This window comes from Acipenser ruthenus, chromosome 13 (genome assembly GCF_902713425.1).
Source record: "Acipenser ruthenus chromosome 13, fAciRut3.2 maternal haplotype, whole genome shotgun sequence".
Classification (NCBI taxonomy): Eukaryota; Metazoa; Chordata; class Actinopteri; order Acipenseriformes; family Acipenseridae; genus Acipenser; species Acipenser ruthenus.
Window position 1 is genome coordinate 39,166,775 of NC_081201.1, and position 14,171 is coordinate 39,180,945.

General features: G+C 39.0%; 1 protein-coding gene across 21 annotated transcripts in view; it reads right to left on the reverse strand.

Moving 5' to 3' along the window:
• LOC117417652 (actin-binding LIM protein 1-like) overlaps positions 1-14,171 on the reverse strand; it is an 84,808-nt gene that overhangs the window by 57,266 nt on the left and 13,371 nt on the right. For 4 of the 21 annotated variants that reach the window (XM_058985383.1, XM_058985378.1, XM_058985376.1 and 1 more), the window contains exon 1: positions 9,201-9,522. The exons of 1 other annotated variant lie outside the window; for it this stretch is intronic. In XM_058985383.1, coding sequence (XP_058841366.1) covers positions 9,201-9,450 — 250 coding nt within the window. In that variant the 5' untranslated portion in view covers positions 9,451-9,522. Of the gene's footprint in view, positions 1-212; positions 418-9,200; positions 9,531-14,171 lie in introns of those variants that run through there. 16 more of the 21 variants (XM_058985379.1, XM_058985380.1, XM_058985366.1 and 13 more) reach the window with 9 other exon arrangements.

Consider the following 14,171-nt stretch of genomic DNA (forward strand, 5'->3'; position numbering starts at 1 on the left):
CAGATAGAAAAGTTCCTAAACTCAAGCGATAACATTGTCCTTTACCGTATAGGCAATCCACGCACCTTTTTGAACTCTACTCCTTTACAAGCAGTACATTCACTCCTAATTCCTTGCAATACCCAAACAAACAAACACATAAACACATACTTTGTTAGTTTGAACTGATAGTCAATGTACACTAAATACATTCAAAAGTCATTGTACGATACCTTGCTCCTTTACCATGACCATCTGATCTCCTTATCCACAGTACAGAGGTTTAAAAAGGTAGAGCTCTGGTATGAGTGTGTACTGTAGTCTCCAGTAGATTGTGGTTAAGCCTGGAGGTGGAGACACCCTATCCACTGTACGCAGTCAGAGCAGGCTTGCCAGAGAGTGCTGCTTGCCTGTCTCACTGCCTCTCCCTCTCTATCAGGAATGGCAGCACATTTCCAATGTGGACTCTGCCCCCTCTTGCTGCATTAACCGGGTCACAGCTGCTGCCGTGTCGCAAATGCAGATTCCAGCTTCCTTAATCTGTTCTAGCTCCTGACACCACCTTACATTCCTCAAAGGGAGGCCAGCCTGGGAACTGACAAGATCAAGAGAGAAAGAAAAAATACAATGAAAAGGATTTGATCCAGCTACTTCGATTGTGTTGCTGCTTTGAGTTTAAGTAATGATACAATTGGGTTTAAACTTTATTTTGATGTTAACAGATAATGCCATGTTCATATATTTTTTATAAAAATTTGGTGTGTGTCTATATATATATATATATATATATATATATATATATTTATTTATTTATTTATTTATTTATTTATTTATATACACATTGGTCCACAGGCAATACATTCCCACGATACACTGCGTCCCTTTCGGAGGAAATATTTAACTGTGTGCCTCCCACCTGTCCCACAGACTCAGTAAACCAGCATGCATTCAGAGGAGCTCTCTCTCTCAGTCCAACAGACAATGGGAGACTCTAATGGGTGTGGACAAACGGAGCCTTTTCAAAGTGAACAAAGTGTCCTGTTCTATACCCTCCTGTGACCCCAGTATAGTATTAAAATACAATTACAAAGCTAATTATCAAACACCTCAGAGGCACTTCTCAGCCCTTCATGTTTGAATGCTTCATTGTAAAAAAAAAAAAAAAAAAAAGAAATCTGAATAAAAGTGTTTCAATGATTACTGGACTTTTGGAGCTCACGCTATAGATGCTGAAAATTCTAGAATCCTGCCAAGGTTCCTCCCCCCAAAGATATTCCACAATGGCCCTCCTATTGAAACCAGGATCCCTGTCACACAGGTATGAGGCCAGTGGAACAATGTGCATGCCATTCCATTCCAATCGTACTCGCCAAGGACACAACTCCTGGGTTCTTACTACTTGTAGAAGAATTGTGAACATAGACATATCTGTAAGACTGTGTAGTAGAAAGTAAGTCCTGTTCTTTCAGAAAAAAGAAATACATTATTATTTGATACAGTATAGGATCTAACTTTGTATTGCTTTACAGTTTCAAAAGCTAACAAGACCCAGCAATTGCAAAGCCTTGAGTGGACAGAACATTTGTATTCGTTTTTTTTTAATTTTAGTGCGTGTATATATATATATATATATATATATATATATATATATATATATATATATATATACACTGTATATATATATACTGTATATATAAACTTCTGAGTTTTCATTTCCTGAAGCACGAATGTGGGAATGTGTGGGCTGTGTTAAGCTTGAACTAGGTCTGCAATAACAATACATGTTTTGAATCTGAAATTTGAGTGACTCAGAATTCTCAGTACAACAGGGCTACTTTTCTGTGGCTTTTAAGGGACCTGTTATCAAAACCAGCCAAGTAAGGTATATTTTGAGATAGAATTTTGGTCACAGATTTTGATGGTTTTGCAAAACCTTGACAGTCTGACAGCTGGTTTGCTTTCAAGTGACTTTTCCCCTTTAGCAATGACTTCAGGTAGCAACACCATAAGTCTGACAATTTAAGAATTACACTACCCAGCTTCTTATACAGAGTAAACATGCTTGGGGAGTTACTTTTCCGTTGTTAGCTTGGACGCATTCTTCTGCAATGATGAAAATGTGTCGGTACATTGCCAAGTGGAGCCAATGGCCACACTTTAAAAAAACAAACAGTGGCATTTTAACATAATCAGAAATGTTCTAGTATTTATGCTGAAGTGGCCCTCCATTTTTTGTTCAGACCACTGCTGTAAATCAATAATTTCCCCCTTAAATACAAAAACATTGTGTCAGTGTTGGGTCCTTAAAATTGAATGTGATTAAAACAATTTATCAAAAGCGCGATGAACACAATCTATGGAAAGGATTTACATCCCACCGAACAAGGGGACACAACTGAGGCAGATTCCAAAGGCCTTGTGAGCGATGAGAATAGATTATGAAGATATAGCTCATGAAGATATTGATCATGAAGATATCTCACTGACGCCTGGCATTATCACAGTCTTCTAACAGAGCTCATCTGAAGAGCCTTAGGCCAGGAGGCTAGGATATGAAAGCACCCCATTAGGATTGCAGTAATGTTAACAAGCACTTTAAACATCATGTACCATTATATTTAAAATGTGACCAGCGTTCTGTACTGGGCAGGGTTATTTCCATAACCTAAAACATTGGATATGCTCACTGTGTTAGATATGTATCTATACAGATGCTCATGTGTTTACTGATTTCAATAACAGTAATATAAATCACCAGTTAGAAAGAAACCACTTTAAAATATGTATAAGGCAAAATGTATGATGTGCTTGCATTTAAAAATGAGAAAGATATTGCTTTTACACATTGTTCCGCAGGCCTCCCAGACCCTAAAGCGCAGTCCTTGCAGTTATTTTCTAATATGAATTCCCAGTGGACAGTGTGTTTTTAAGCTGAAGACACTCCTGCTGTCCATGGTTAGCAGCAGTAAGGCATGCCTGTGTGAGTGCGTGGGCTCCACAGTTCCACAGTTGTTTAATGTCACTGCAGCATGCCACTGGTCCTGGTCTGCAGGGAGAGTGATGACTGCTCATTCAGAGACACCTGCCAGGCACACCAAATACACACCAAACAATCCAGCCTTACAAACAAATACTGAAAGCCGTGAGAGACGGCCTTCTTCAATGAAAATCGAAAACGGAAAGACAACTCATCCGTGCAAGTACACTGCCTCTGATGTATTGCTAGAACTTAACTTAACACTCTCTCAAGAACTATTAAATGTGGACCAAAAAAAATATCCTGGTTATCTAGATATATTAAATGTATTAAGCATACTGTGATTGTAAGTCACAGCATACCTCTGTCTGTATACTTTTAATTATTAGTTATTTCTTTTAATCTAGCTTGATATATATATATATATATATATATATATATATATATATATATATATATATATATATATATATGTTCCTGCTGGTGACGGAACACATCTGGTTTCTTAGCAACTGAAAACAACACCCTGTGCTTGATAAGCTTTACAAACGAAGTGAATGGCCAACAAGATCCACCCAGTATTACACACAAAAGTACAGTGGAACATTACTATAACCATATAATCCCTGTAACAGAGATGTTGACTTCCCAGAAGCCCAAGTTGCAGAGTTGATTTCCTGATTTAACACAGTACAGTACCTTTTCTAGCATTACCTGACTATAACAGCACCCTGATCCACACTGTTATAAGAGTAACTGCATTTCTACTGCACTGCCTGAATCGCCTTTTCAAAACAAACATTCAGCTTTACAGACCCAACCAACAGAGGACCAGAAACACTTTCAGAGATACATAAAGAGCAGAACAGCAAGCCATACAAACGGACCTAAACCAAGACCTGTACAAACAGGCAAGTTAAAGAACATGCTCCTCTTTACAACCAAAAAATAAATAAACTCTGGCAGCTCTTCTTTTGATTTAAAAAATACAATATAATAAAATATTGTCAGCAGAAAAAAAAAATGAATGCAATGGTCAGTAACTAATAAAAAATCATACATTATAATCCTTCTAAGTAGCTTTGTTTCTGTATTTCATATTGAAATATCCAGGAAGTTGTTCAAAAACTGATCTCCTTGCAGCCCTGCTTTTAAACCTCTTTCAATGTTCGCAGAGAAAGCAGTTCCCTTCTCCAAACCTCCCTGACCAGGGCAAGAAGGCAGTGCAGAAACACTTCTCTGTAAGGAGAACTGAAACATGAAGCAACATTTAATAAACAAGCTGGAGCTGGCCCCTAGTCTAAAGCTCCTTGCTTTCCAAGCTTCATCCTTGTTCATCCTTCATCCCCATCCTCTATTCTCCAGACTGGTCCATAGTCATCAGCTGCCAGCTTGGTGTAAAACAATACCTTAATTTTCACGGATTACTGTATCAACCCCACAGTAAGGGGGCATTTTCTTGATTCTATTTTAGCAGAGTTTTCATTCAGCCTACTGGTAGCTTGATTCCTATATCCAGTAAAATGACCATGTGTTGGCTAATGTTGTTTCAAACCATAGGCGTTGATGGGGGTTGTTAGATGTGGAATAAATAACACTGGGATTACATGCAAAATGCATATATTATACTTGAATTATTTTTAATGTACACTATTACTTTTTTAATATTTGTCTTAAAGGTGACAAATAATTTATGAATTCCCTGTTTAGTCCAGATTCCATGGTAAGGAACTAAAACATGTGGCACCACATGTGATATGAAAATCTTTGAAACATTGTTGACTCTGTAATGGCTGAACACTCTAAGCTTGACTTATCACAAGCTTTTGTAAAACACATTTCTGCTATCAAGTCTCTTTGCTAACTGAAGGGCACTAGCTGATAAACCTGGAAACAATGATCAAAGCAAAAACAGCAATAGAGAACAAACAAAACACACATTCTAGTATATGTGTAGAAAGAATCCCTTTTAAAAGTGCAATGTAAAGTGCTTGTTTTGCAATGTAAAGTGCTTGTTTAAAACAATAATAAATCACTTTCTTCTGTCAAGCTTGAACTATTTGTCACTAGTTTAAAGGGCACATAAGGACCTTTTTATTTTATTATGTTACATGTTCCCATGTGTTGCTACAACTGTTTACGTAAGGTGTGTGTATTGGTCCTCTCAGAACTGCATTTCCCATCATTCTCCTGCTCACTGGTGAATTCATCTCAGTTACATATGTGAGCAGGAGGATAATGGGAAATGTAGTTCTGAGAGGTCCTGTGGGTACATGGGAAGCCATCTTGAGGCAAGGAATGCAATTTAAAAGTTTAAAACAGTGGTTAAAATGTAAAAAAATAATAATAATTAAAACAATACACACACACACCTTACGTAAACAGTTGCATCAATACATGGGAACATGTAACCCAATAAAATAAAGGTCCTTATGTACCCTTTAAACTATACTAATTATTGAACAGGATCAGTTCCCTACTACACCATTGTGCCCAGACATGCTGTATTTTGGATGTGATTCAAGGAATCGCTGATTAACACTGTAACCTTTCATTTCTTTTTCAATGTGCAGAGCCCAACGCCCATCTTTCTTATTGCCTGAGATTAACCAGCACGACACACTTAAACACACAGCTTGGGTTTTATGTTTTGTTGCCAAACAATGAAAGCTTTTTTAAACTGGTTAGCTTTTTGTTTCTGGTTAAAGGCAATAAATGCAACTACATCTATAGTCAACAAAAATTATATCGGTGATCAATTAAAATCAGTTAAAACAATACTGACTACCAATCAATCCTTTCAAGCAATGAAAACGACAGACGACATGCATCCCATCACAGAACCTGTGCCGCTGTTAAAAACATTGTATTAATAGCAAATAATTAATTAAACATCTGTTCATCAGGTGGATTGTGTTGACTGAAAGCCAAATATTACATTAATACATTTTTTAAACCATTTTGTAGAATTCCACAAACTATGTACATAAAACAACATTCTTTCCAAAATCTATTCTGCCACTAGAGAAATCGAATTAGCTAGTGAATATAGCTATAATTTTTTTCACACAATACTTTTCTGACTAACAAACAAAGACATTCATCAGTCTGCTTCATCAAGCCTGTTGAAGCTAATCCAAGCCTACAAGGTCAATGAGCAGGCAACTTCAGCAGAAGCTTCAATAAAGTAATTGGATCGCTAGAGCTTTAAGAAGTGATTGAGACACGTTAATCCACTATCCAAAGACAGCTCAAGAGGATGCTGTGCATTTAGCATTGCAGGGAGATCCTACAGAGATGCAGCCAGAATACAATCCCAATACCTAAAAGAACGAAATGCATTACAATACTTTTTCAAAGTATTAATCTCTGCTCTACCAGGCTTACATTTCTCTGCATAGCAGACATGTTCTGAACTTCTGACTTTAGCGAAGTCCCCAGATAGCACAGGTCATTGTTACAGAGTCTCTGTCTAGCTGCAGCTGTAGCTTTGAGGTTTATAGGAGTGCCAACAAAACATTCCAATCTTTTATCAACATTCAGTTTGTCACAGGTACCCAAACAGGTATTTCAGACAGGACAAAGAGACAGTTTGACAGCCAGGTTGGGAAGGAGGTGGGAAACTCAAAAACACAGGCTGCAGAGAGGGGCAGGTTTAAATGTACAAGACTTGGAAGTTACCATTAGTGGTAAAGTCGATTGGTGATTGACAGGCATGGGAAAGGAACCTTGGTCTAATCTCTGCTTCAACGTGTGTTGCTGGTTGCTAGTATTTGACAATAGAGGAGCAACACCGTGACACTGGATTCAAGCCTGGGGAAGGGCGCCTGGCAGAAACTTTGCTTTGTTTTTAACGTTGTTTTTTTTTTTTTTTTAATAATAAATAACAAAGAATGGACATGTGATCTCTGATCTAGTGTTATGCTGTTGCACTTCGATTTCCGTTTGGATATTTGATATATGAGGAAGCACCCAGTTAGCTACAGTACATGATCCGGGTTGCTTGTATTTCCCTTCGGCAAAAACAAATCTATGGTAAGCAGTAAGATGTCCAATGGGACTATTGGCTTTGTGCAGCATCTTGTAATAAGTATTACTAAATATAATCTAATCACATGCAAATACAGTACTTGGTATGCAGGCATTGTAACACTGCAGTGAAATGAATATCATCCTATACATTGTATCTGCAGCATCACAAGCAATGCAGTATAAGCGAGGAGTAAATCAGACCGCGACTACCACAACCTGCTCCATTACCTACTCTGTTCCTTAAAGAACAGGGAGAGTATCAAACAGTTTGTTTTTTACTGTTAAGTAAAAATGCTTATTATTGATGAGTATCAAAGAGATACCAGTACTTTGCTTGTTATTGCTTCAAGAGTGGGACAAAATCCTTGTCCCACTCTTGAAGCAAGTGCAATGTCTTCCCAACTTGTTCTGATAACAACAGCATCAATATTTATAAAAACTACTGAAGCAAGAAAGATTGCTAGTTTAAATTGCTAGTTATACAGATATACAGCAATTACATTTAGATTAAAGGGACTTTCATTTTTTTTTTTCTTGAACCAGGTTAACCAGTTGTAACTAGTATTAGTCTTTTGAACCAGCATGACCTTTGAATGCCAGCACTAACATCTCAAGCTTTTTTCAATACCAGCAGGAAATGACTTCTGTTTTGATGCTCCCAGACTGGTCTCTGATATTTTACATGCAGTTAGTTTCCTGCATGTGCAAAATTCTATGCTGTTTTCCAACAATCAACTGTTACTGCAAAAGCACCCTGTGGCAGAGCTGAGGCATGCCCTGTAAATAGTGTACTTTTGGTTTGGTTTGTAAATAAAAATGTGTAACTTTTGTAAAAACAAAATGTGTGCTGGATGGGAGGTTAGACCTCTCTGTCTGCCTAATTGAAACACAGTGTGCAGCAGGTGGCCAGCTTGCATAATTGATGATCAATTAACACTGGTCACCTGCCTTTAAAAAAAAAAAAAAAAGGCTGAAAAGCCAGTTTCTTGGTTCTTCTTTTGTTTGGTGTTTGGTTCTGTTCTTGTGTACCAGCATGAAGATTCATGCCGGCGTGGATAGGACAGTGAACCAGGAGGACCACAGTGTGTTTAGGGTAGGGATTCGTTTAGGGGAATTGTAATCCCTGAGTTTATTTAGTTTGTGTGAGGAGAAGGTTCCTGGAGCGGGCCCTCCCTTTTAATGGGAGCTGCACTCGGCCCGTGTTTGATCAGTTTTTGTTTTGTAGTTTTTATCCACTGTGTTTGTTTTGTTTAGTATTTTTGTATTTATGTGCATTGTTGTACATATCCTTCCGCACCAGTACTACACCACTGCTGGTACCCTAGTGGTGGCCACCAGCCACTACAACTGCCTGTGTAAATAATAAAACCTGGACACCTGAGCGGTGTTTTCAAACTCAAACCCTGTGTCTCTCTCGCCTCTCAGCAGCTGCCCACACAGTAACAGAACCGTTACACACCCATTTAACAGACCCTGCCATTCAAGTCCCTTAACACTCAAGAAGAGAAAAAAGACAAACGGGAGCTGAGGGGCCAGATCTTTGTTAAACAGACTGGATTCCCTTCCACCAGCTGTCTGGTGCAGTGGTTGCAGTAAAGGGCTGGAGCTTCAGTATGTGGCATTGGGTCTAATCCCTTGACATCACATTAGTTATCACACTTTCTTTCTTTACACTATTAGTAGAATCAGAAAACCACAGGTGATAAACATGCAACTGGAAAAATAACCCAAATCAAAGCCTATTCCCTTTGCTGAATGATATTCATCTAACACAATATAACAGACAGTGTTATGGTGCATTTTCTACAATGATTTCATATGACAGGCAATTTTGGTCTCGAGTCCAAATCTGCTTTAAAACCACCATCAAGTGCACATGAATGCTCTCCTTAAAGAAAGTTGATAACTACAATCTATATAAAAGTCCAATGTTCTCTAGCTAAAAACATAGTATAGCTAGGCACGGCATTTGCATGCATGGTAAATATATGGTGAGACACAAAGAAGCATGGCAATGATAATACCAATAACCAAAAAGCATTGTAAACAGAATTCCACGTGGGTTTTTAATGGGGATTCATATGAAGACTCAAGCTACACTCCTAATGCACTAGTATCTATTATTCTATCATTCTCACTCTCTCTCCCTATATATATATATATATATATATATATATATATATATATATATATACACTGTATATATACTTACTCAGCCTGGGGTCAATCGCAACATCCATGAGCCGTTCACACAGGTAATAATCATTTGGATTCAGACTGGGCAGCTGCCTCAACATAGACTGCTTGGGAATCAGATACAGCACCTCAGCAAGATCCCCGTCTTCAATAACAGACATCCGCTTCACTGAACTCCTCCGTGCCGGCTTGTCTGGCATCACGTCTGTGCTTCTGGAGGAGCCACACAGTTTCCCCAGACTGTTTAAATTGGGAAGCAATGGCATGGTCTCCACTAAACTGGTCTCCACTACAAACCACAGCAGGTACTGGGACACTGTGTGTGTGTGTTGTTGATGGTCCAGCACTGTGCACTTAGCTCACAAGAAGCTGCCTCTTGCTCACTTAAGAAGATTAGGGATGATGTATTTTTAGTGATTATCTTCTAAGATGGTCAGGTGATCAGGGCATTGAATCCTTGCAATGAATGCAAGTCAATAGGGACCAGTCCCAGACCAGAATATTAAAAAGAGAGGTGCCAACATTAATATCCGGGGCAGGGACTGTCTGTAAGAAGATTATAAACTTGTTTTTTTATTCAAAACCTTAAATTGCTTTATAGCTGAGCTTTTAGTAAGCTTCTCCACATCTGTGCAATTAAAACTCCATGTCTATTGTTAGTAGTTCAGATTGGATTTTTTTTACTTTAGAATCCAAACTATAGGAAAATGACTATGTATTGCTTAAGTTGTATAAATCAGAGGATTTCATATTTGTTTTAAATTTCCAATGCACGGACTTCAGTTAATAAATTATTACTACAGAATGTACAGTAATCAAGCACCAGTCTAACTACAAACCTGTGTCTAAAAAAAATAAATATATTTTACAACATGAGATAATGATGGAGATCATTGCCTTCTTCAGCCACTATGATCCCAGAATTCTGCACTGCCTTGAGAATGAATTAAAGTGAAACCAATGTATTTTTAAATACCAGTAGGCTTCATCATGTAAATGAAGATAAAAGAACAAAAAAAGTCGAACACTTTACCTAGCCGTCCTTTCGTCTTGCTGCTCCATGTAAATTATAGATCACTGCTCCATATGACTCACGCTAAATACTGTTGCATTTGTCAGTGAAACATCATGCAATTTCCCACACGGCTCACTGACCAATACCATACCAGCAGGGGTCTTGCTACGGGTTTGTGGAGACCCAAGTTGAAAGCTCTAGTCTTGGTATTTGAAACACCTGCTTTACATCATTCACCATGCAGTAAACCATGCCTGTCCCTTTTTGTCCTGTGTTGATTGTATTTTATATAATTTGTTTCATGCATTTTACTCCTTGTTTTCATCCCATTTTAAATGTCCTCTCACCACAGCAACCCGTGAACCAATGCAGATCAAAGGGCCACTTTCATTGACACCGCCTAGCCAATTGCCTTTTTTCACAATCCTGTACGCCTAGCTATGCTTAATAAACAAGAAGTCCAGAACTACAAATCGAATCTGCATTAATCAGCATTAATATAATGCCCTTCCAGCAATCACTAATCCCAGCACAGAGGAAAGGGATTACCACCCACAACCGCCTTTCACTCTCAAGATCTGAAAAGACGTTGCACATCTTGTTAACAGAATCAGATTATAGAGAACTGCAGTCACTATATATATATATATATATATATATATATATATATATATATATATATATATACGGGATCAAACTATATGGGAAATGTGTGGTATTTTATATATTTGTGCACCTGTTCACATCTAAAAAATAACACATCATGAATAAACCATATATCGGTGACATATCTAGAGAAATAGCTAAATAACTAAAAAGCATGATGTGCAAAATACTTTTCTTGTTTTCCATGTTCGCTTCCCCGTTGAAAAAGAAAAATCATTGCTAAATGAAGAAAGCATTTTTTATACATGCGGCTGGGGATTGGAGGGTGCCATCTCTCAACAGGGTTGTTGCTGTGGTTATTTTGAATGTTTTTTCAGTGATGGAAGCTGTTGTGGACACCATAGAATGCCATGGTTATTGGCTCAATAACTCTGCAGTCTTTCATTCATTTCTCATGCTTATGCTATGCATTTACAGCACTCTGATTTCACCATGCTTGTTTGTTACTATGTGCTTACTCTAGTATACTAACCTCTTATTACTTAAGGCATATTAAACACTATGAACCATGACTGAACCATGAAGAATGACTGCCAGTCCTGAGCCATTGATTCCTAAGAATGCTTACAAAGCATAATTTTCAACACAACTTTACTAAGGCACTTTTTAGCCTCATTACACGTAATAGACTCACTGGAGGCATTGCTGACTGCAGCTATTTAAGAAAACACACACCCACACTAATGGTTTATTTCAAGTTAACCTCTAAAACATTCATCATACTTTATTTTATTATTATTAATAATTTCTTAGCAGACGCCCTTATCCAGGGCGACTTACAATGTTACAAGATATCACATTATTTTTACATACAATTACCCATTTATACAGTTGGGTTTTTACTGGAGCAATGTAGGTAAAGTACCTTGCTCAAGGGTACAGCAGCAGTATCCCCACCGGGGATTGAACCCACGACCCTCTGGTCAAGAGTCCAGAGCCCTAACCACTACTCCACACTGCTGCCTCTTTATTACACTGTCACAGGAAGACATGGACCACTATGAAATAGGTGTAGAATTGCAACCACCCTTCCATCCAACCTACATTTGTGAGCATCATAAATACATGCTCTAAATCTGCTGCCTTTTCAAAAAACGAAATATTTTAACTACGTAAGAGTGCTCTAAGCATTGCATTGTACTGTTACCAAACATTAAATAGACATTGCATGATTTGATTCAATTAATGGGACACACAAATAAAGTTTCAGTTAATATATTTGCTGGCTGCCAGTTGTCATATTGCACATAAGCACTGTGGACATGCTACAGTCTCCCATATTGAGTAGTACTGTATGAATATGGGCATTTCAGTCATTACATATAACTGAAATAAACGTTGCAGAGTTACTACAGACATCAATATATACACACAAGTCTATTTAGTAAGACACTGAAACTATTTAATTTGTTATCCTAGGGTAGCTTTTGTAAAAGGTTATTAAGTTCTGAAAGATAATTGAGATAACTACCCCCAAATATATATATTTTTTTATCATAATAATGTACTATCTGTTAAAACAGCATTTAAACCCACATCACACTAGACATTCTGCAAAACAGCAGAAATGAGAATGGAGCCAAGTGAAATTAGATTTAAAAAATAGCAATTATCGCTTTGTCTAATCAAAAGGCATAATAAAACATGTTGCATCATCGATGAATGTACTTTCATTTTAAGCATGGGCTTTTATTTGAAGGTGACCTTTCCATATTGTGCAAACAGCTGTGGGAGGGTTGATCTGCAACACTGTGTCCACAATAGAACTCCTTCAAAAACAACTTTGCTGAAGAAAAAAAAAGCAGGCGGTTATGTAATCTGAATCTAAAAAAAAATTAAAAACATAAGGACATAGCACCAAAGGAATGGAATGAACAACCAGTATCCCTTCCATCTCGCACTACATACGTACAGACTCTTGCACAGTATGTATTCCTGCACAATATGAAATAACTCAACTGGCCTTGTGAAGAATACACTGTAGTAAATGAAGGGTTAGAGGGTGGCTTGATACAGATTAGGCACACCTATCACCCGGTATACAGTGCTTGAATATATATTCCATTGCATAAATTGAAAGACAGGACAGGATTCAAACCTGCAAACAGTCTGAATCGGTAGAAACCGTGAGCACTGCACCGTCTCCTAACCCGACTGCAGCATCTCCTAACCCGACTGCAGCATCTCCTAACCCGACTGCAGCATCTCCTAACCCGACTGCAGCATCTCCTAACCCGACTGCAGCATCTCCTAACCCGACTGCAGCATCTCCTAACCCGACTGCAGCATCTCCTAACCCGACTGCAGCATCTCCTAACCCGACTGCAGCATCTCCTAACCCGACTGCAGCATCTCCTAACCCGACTGCAGCATCTCCTAACCCGACTGCAGCATCTCCTAACCCGACTGCAGCATCTCCTAACCCGACTGCAGCATCTCCTAACCCGACTGCAGCATCTCCTAACCCGACTGCAGCATCTCCTAACCCGACTGCAGCATCTCCTAACCCGACTGCAGCATCTCCTAACCCAGCATAACCGTCTCCTAACCCAGTTTAACTGTCTCCTAACCCAGTTTAACTGCCTCCTAACCCAGCTGCACCATCTCCTAACCCCACTCCTTGATTTGTTTTAATTCATAGTGTATCCCCTACAGCTCACATAAAACAGCATGCAATTATGACTGCATAGCCCAGAGATCAGAGCCTTAACAACAGATGGCCTCTGGCTTCCTCCAGCCCTCCTTCAGCAACAGCAAACCTTTAACAAGCGATTTAAAACTTGCAACCACCCCCCGTTTCTGTATGCATCCCCCTTACCGTCCAGTCCAAAGCAGGAGGTGATTTTCTGGGCATACTGACACAGCCCCTCGTAGTGAGATTCCTCTGCCTGGCTCTTCTCTCCCATCACTTTGAGACGGGCGCGGAGTCACTGGATACAGGGCTGGAGCAGACGAGCCAGGAAAGCAAGGCTTTTTCACTCCAGCTCCATCAATTATTCAGACAGCACATAAAAAACTGCTGAGTCCGAGATCCGGCGCCCAAGGCCACCTCTTAAGCACTTATCTTATTTGTTTTGATTCCGCTCAGTTAGCTCGGGTTACTGTTCAGTTCTGCTCAGACAGTCCTGCTGCATTGCAACAAGTGGATCACTAATGCAGTATATGGGTGGGGTCCTGTCTAATCAGAACAGTGGATGGGTTGGTGGTTAGTGCAAAAGACACACGCAAGGAGACGTGGGGTTTGAATTTCAGCTCAGACACTGGCTAGCTGTGTGACCTTGGCTGTGCTTCAGCCACGCCCTACTG